This window comes from Martes martes, assembly GCF_963455335.1.
Source record: "Martes martes genome assembly, chromosome: 14".
Classification (NCBI taxonomy): domain Eukaryota; kingdom Metazoa; phylum Chordata; class Mammalia; order Carnivora; family Mustelidae; genus Martes; species Martes martes.
In genome coordinates, this window is record NC_137902.1 from 2812501 (window position 1) to 2818453 (window position 5953).

A 5953-nucleotide genomic window follows, 5' to 3' on the forward strand; every position below is an offset into this window, starting at 1 on the left:
AAGCACTGAACTCACTTGCAAATTTGGGGCGTGAATGAGGGGTGAGATGTTGTCTTTAAGGACTCTGCCAGTTTAATTAAGATATGGGAAATTACTTATTGTTCTTCACCACTAAAGTGCTAGGAATTAACAGGCAAACGTGGAGCCTGGGCTTTTCATATCTCCGCCACGTGTGTGTGTGTTTAATACCCATAAGGCTCCGTCATTAAACCTCAGGCACGGACGGGGCTCGCTCGCGCCAGCCCTCCCGCCGGCCCGCGCCCCTCCGCTGGCCCGTCCGCACAGAGGAGCCGCGGTGCGGGCCGGACGGCTCTCGCTCGGGCCCCCGCACGGAACCGGGGACTGGTCACCACCCCCCAACCCCGCGGGGTCGGGATGGGGCTGATTTTGGTGGGTGGCGGGTCTCTCCTCCCTGCAGATGGGACTGTGAGTTTGTAGCTCTCTCTCTGAAGAGCGGCGCTCTGGCTCCTCCAGGGGCATCACCCCCGTTTGCTTTTCCTTTAGGAAGTATTACTCAAGAGGGCGGCCGATCTGGTAGAAGCCTTGTACGGAATGCCCCACAACAACCAGGTAGGCGGCCGGCAGCCGGACGGGCCCACCCCCTTCCCGGGCGACCGTGTCCTTGGAGGACCAGCCAGCCCCAGGCCCGCCGCGGGCTTTTGGGGCACACAGGTGCCCGTTCCTAAGTACTCACAGTGAGCCCGAGAGGAGAAAGCCTTCCTCGTCCTGCTTTTGTCCTCGCACGAAGTACTCAAGTAGGAGATGACGAGACAGGGTCAGGAAGCAAAAGCGGGAGAACATGTCATGGGACGGGGAACCACCTGGAAATCTGGCTGGTGGATTCGGTGGTAGACAGCTTGGCGTGGCCCGGCGTGGGAGGGAAGGATGGGCACCCACAGCCCCTCCTCATGCTGCCTGGAGGGCTCTGGGGGGCAGACTCAAGGGCACTCTAGATACGGGCCTGCTTCTGGGACTCTCGGTGCGGTGCGTTCCCCCACTTCTGTGCACCCCTCGGGGGCCTATGGACTGTGGATGCAGAACGGACCGGGTGTCCCCGCTCAGAAGCACCGTCACACCGTCTTCCCAAGGGAGGCTCTTCCTGCTCCAAAATCAGTTGGTCACCGCCTGGACCAAGGGGTGGGGGAACACCGCCCCGTCATTTGACCTCGTGGGGCAGGGTGGAGGGGGCCTGCGCTCCCCAGGGGCATGTGGGAGCTGGAGGCAGACCGGGTGCCTCCCTCCCGCCCTAGGAGATCATCCTGAAGCGAGCAGCTGACATTGCCGAGGCGTTGTACAGCGTGCCCCGCAACCACAACCAGATCCCCGCCCTGGGCAACGCCCCTGCGCACACGGGCATGATGGGCGTGAACTCCTTCAGCAGCCAGCTAGCCGTCAACGTGTCGGAGACATCACAAGCCAACGACCAAGGTAGGCCGCCGTGCCCGGTGAACCCCCTTCCCTGGGCACGCTCCCAGGGACGCTTGAGACTTAGAGGCAGCTGCCCATGTCCTGGGTCCGGCGGGGAAGCGGGCGGCGCTCCATGCTCCTCGGCTATGCCCGGCGAGGTCCTCCCGGCCGCCGTGCCTGGCGAGCGCAGGGCGGGGAGTGCCCAGAGAACCCAGAACTTGTTTGTTGCCACGGCACGGGGCTGCCGCTCAGTATTCTGGTTTTTGCTGGAAGTTTCCTTGAAAGGTGGGAGGAGCCACAGGACAGCCGTGGGGTAGTAAGTGGATGGGACCCTTCTTGAATACGTCCCAGGGGTGGGACTTGGAAGGAGTAAATGGAGAGGAGTTCCCAGTGTCCCCCATCCTCCTCCCCCCCACCACCGGTGCACTTTCTCCCAGTATGCGGTGACCTGGCGTCCGGGGGTCACAGGACCCTGTCGTCCAGGGGTCGCAGGACCCTGTCGTGTGAGCCAGTTCCGAGCAGGTCTTAGTCCTCCTCTCTCAAATCGGTACGGACTCAGAGAAGGCCTCCACCACGGCTCCGGGTCACGCACACTCCGCGGTGGGCCTGATGCCCCCGCTCCCCGGCCTGCCCCGCGCTCGGGGAAATGGTAACCGTGCAGACGGAGACCCCAGAACAGCCCTTCCTGGGGACTTACGGCCACAAACAAGCTCTCCCTGTCAGCCCTGTCATTTGAAGGTCTGCAGAGGCCGGGAGTTCAGCTAGCGTGGGGGGAGCCCCTGAACCCGAGCAGTCGGGGATTGCTTCCAAAGAGACACCCGCGAGCAGCTGTGGGTCGGACAGAAGCGTGCGGGGCCGGCTGCCGGTGTGGGCAGGACGGGGCTCGGAGCTGCGCCCGAGCGGGGCCGGCGTGGCGAGGTGACCTGAGCTGGCTGGACGCGCCGGGGCTGGCGCGCGGCGGAAGGTCGATTGAAAATGTTGCATATGTGACAGAGGTTTGCGGGGAAGCACCCCCCCCCCCAGTGTCTGTCTCCCTGATAATAACGTTATTTTTGGCCGGGGGGGGTTTTAACAGTCGGCTACAGTCGCAATACAAGCAGCGTGTCCCCGCGAGGCTACGTCCCCAGCAGTACTCCCCAGCAGTCCAATTACAACACAGTCAGCACTAGCATGAATGGATATGGAACTGGCGCCATGGCCAATCTAGGGGTCCCGGGCTCGCCTGGATTCCTTAATGGCTCCTCCGCTAACTCTCCCTACGGCAGTAAGTGTCTGTTTTTGTCACACGTCATCACATAGATCCATGTTCACTCCCGAGTCAAATGTGTGCATTGCTTGGCTGTTCTGTGGTGTGAGCTGCTGAGCCAAAGGGAGGGGGGCTCCGGAGGCTGGGGGTCCGCGTGGCGACGGCAGACCGGCCCGCGGCGGGCCCCGCCGGGCCGCGGCGGAAACCCGCACGAGACGGGGCTGCCGGTCGGAAAGGAAAGCCCCCACGAGCGTTTGCCTGTTAGCCAGAGAGCGGCTGAGCCAGAAGCGTGTCGTGCTTGTCTTGTCGGGGCCGCCGCTCCAGGCGAGGCCCCGAGAGCCCTCTCTGTGTGCTGTTGCCGTGCCGGCGCCGCGCGTGCTGACCGTGTTTGCTTTGTTGCAGTAGTGCCGTCCAGCCCCACCATGGCAGCCTCTTCGGTCACCCTCCCTTCAAACTGTAGCGGCACACACAGCATTTTCTCATTCTCACCTGCCAATGTCATCTCTGCAGTGAAACAAAAGAGCGCCTTCGCGCCCGTGGTCCGGCCCCAAGCTTCTCCTCCTCCCTCCTGCACCAGCGCCAACGGGAACGGACTGCAAGGTGAGGGGCGGCGCGCCGGCCCCAGGGCTCGCCGAGGCTGGCGGAACTCCCCCCCCCCTGCCTCCCCCTCACAGCCACCCCCCCCCCCCCAGGGCAGGCCAGGTGCGCCGTGGGGCGGGAGCTCCGGCCCTCCCTCCGGGTCCTCGCCCCTGCGGTGGCCCGTGCATGCTCCCCCCCCCCACTGAGCCGCCTTGCGAGCCACCCCACCCCCTGCCCGGGAGCCACGTGAAGGACTCCCCCCGCCCCGGGGCTCACCCCGAGTAACAGAGTCCCGCTGGGAAAAACCGTTGCCTCCTGCTTCCAACCTCACCCACGTGTCCTCCCCTCAGGAAGGGGACCCGCCGGGGCACCGGGCAGAGGCAGTGGGGGGCGTGGGGGGGGCCCTGTCCCGACCACTCAGCAGCCGGGCCTTCACGGCCGTGGCTCAGCCGGGAGAGCAGGGTGCACCTGCCGGCGTCGGCGCTGGCGGCCTCCTTGCTCCCAGGCAGCACAGTGGCCTCGGGGCAGGGATGGCGGGTCATCGTGCCCCCCGCGGAGCCCAGTGCAAAGCCAGCACGCTCTCCGCGTCCTGAGGCGGAGCTGCCCTCTCAGCCCGGTAGAGCAGACCCTGCCCCGCCGGGCTGTGCTGTGCTCGGAAAGGGGTGCGCCCAGCCTGGGGCCGTGCATGTGTGAACAACGGGTGGGAGCCGGCTCCTCTGAGTCCTGTCCCTCGCACACTGAGGAGGGAGCAGGGCTGGCCCCGAGGGCAGAGGGAGGCACCCTGCGGACGCAGCGGCCCCCAGATGGGGCCACGTGGAGCAGACTCCGGGTGCCGGCCCAGGGCCGGGTCCCTCTGGGCCGCGTAGGCCGCCCTGCGAGGTGTGCAGCAGCGGGGCCACGTGCGTGCCCCTAGGCCTCGCGATCTTCTGCGTGGCTCTTTGTGACTCACGGGGGCCACAGGCGCTGAATTGAGTGGCCGTCATGTGGCCTCTTTCAGACACCAGCTCTGGTATTTGCTCCTCCCGGTGAAAATCAAATCCAGTCACTCCTTTAAAACATGAATCCATTCAACCAGTATTTACTGAGCGCCTACTATGTGCCAGGCTCTCTGCTGGGTGCTGAGGACGTTACCGTGGAGAAGACAAACTGGCCCTTTTGTGAAGTCGGTGGCATATTTCACTTTGATGAACTAATGCTCAAAAAAGGAACTGGAAAGGTATCCGTGATTTGAAATAATTGTCTTCCCAACATCTTAGCGTATGAGAGGGACGCCCGGGCCCCGGGTGCCGCCGACCGGCCTGCAGGCCCGCCGCGGCCCCCAGCCCAGAGCTTCTCGCGAGGCAGGGGGCCAGGGGCCGTGGCCCGGCCACCGTCCACATGGCGCGGAGGCCCCCGGGAGGACGGCACCGCCCGGGCGGTGTGTACCCACACGGGCCTGCCAAAACCCTAATGTTGTAACGGTGAGTCGGAGAGGAATTAAGACTGTTGAAATTAATGAGCTGGGAAATTGGAGCTCGCATCACTACGTGAACAAATGTATTAATATGTTATACGTAAATGAACGAGAATGATCGTTCTGACCAAAATTAAACAACACTGAAAAGACGTACATTCTACTCGTACCCGGAGTTCCCTGGAACGCGTCCGCTGCACTTGGCGTTTCAGCACCAAGTCTCTTCCTCCGAGAGGAGCAGAGAGAGCTCCCGGCGCGGGGCTGCCCCTCGGGTCTCTCCGGGGCCTCGGGCCTGAGGCGGCGGGGCGGGTGGGCTGGGAGCCGCTTTGCTCCTGGGGTGCCCGCGACTCACCATTACGATACAGCACGGTCCACAGGAGGTCCGAGGCAAGGGCTGAGAGCAGAGGGGAAACTGAGGCGCCCCGGTTTTCGCGGAGGGAGCGAGCCTGGCGCCCGGGGCCCAGTGGGGCCGCGGGCCGGCCCTGGCTGGTGTCACAGACGTGACCAGGTTGGTTCACGTCTCCGGACAGAGGTGGCCTCTGGGGAGTCTGGGCCTCCGTCTGCCGTGAACGAGCCACTGAGACCTGTGGGAAGGGGCGGCCTCGCCCGGGAAGGCCGGCAGCCTCTCCCTTCCGGAGAAGTCCTGGAGGAGGGCTGCCGCATGAGGGGTCGCGGGGGGGTGTCTGTCCCCGCACGTACCCCGGTCCCGTGAAGTAGGGGCCCCCCCGCCCCCCGCGCCTTGACCGAGCCCATGGCTGGTTGGCGGGCGCGGCGCGCGCCCCACGTCACCGTTGAGTCAAGCCCCAGGCGGAGGCCGGCCGGGCCCGGAGGCGGGCAGCCCAGTAACCCGCGGCTCTCTCTCTTTCAGCTATGTCTGGGCTGGTAGTCCCGCCCATGTGAGCCGCCCGCCTCCCTTCCGCAGCGCCCAGCACCCAGCACCCAAGGACGGACTTCAGGGGACACGTCTAGTCCAGGAGAGCTGCGGCGGGAGCCGGTGTCTGCGAGCGCGTCGGCCGCGGCGGAAACGCTGCAAGAGACTTTGTTTAAAGATTTTATTTAAACTATTAAGAAGCAACATGCAAACAAGCCTACTTCTTCATGAACAATTCCATTTTATTGACTGAACTTTTCTCATATTTTCACATTTCTCAGTCCTGAAGACTAAGGAGAACAAAGCGACGCCTATTTTGTATAAAGTTTCCGACTCCGTCTTGGCTCTGTCTAGTACTTGCTATGTGTTGGGAGAAACTTTGTGAATGCACCATTTT

General features: G+C 63.9%; 1 protein-coding gene across 10 annotated transcripts in view; it reads left to right on the top strand.

Moving 5' to 3' along the window:
* Positions 1 to 5585, top strand: part of EBF3 (EBF transcription factor 3) — a gene marked incomplete at both ends in the record, with an annotated part of 114760 nt that extends 109175 nt beyond the window's left edge. For 3 of the 10 annotated variants that reach the window (XM_080822381.1, XM_080822382.1, XM_080822383.1), the window contains 5 exons: positions 505 to 570; positions 1251 to 1428; positions 2483 to 2671; positions 3056 to 3253; positions 5554 to 5585. In XM_080822381.1, coding sequence (XP_080678507.1) covers positions 505 to 570; positions 1251 to 1428; positions 2483 to 2671; positions 3056 to 3253; positions 5554 to 5585 — 663 coding nt within the window. Of the gene's footprint in view, positions 1 to 504; positions 571 to 1250; positions 1429 to 2482; positions 2672 to 3055; positions 3254 to 4335; positions 4449 to 5553 lie in introns of all 10 variants that reach the window. The other 7 variants (XM_080822378.1, XM_080822380.1, XM_080822384.1 and 4 more) reach the window with 4 other exon arrangements.
* Between the last annotated feature and the right edge of the window lie 368 nt (positions 5586 to 5953).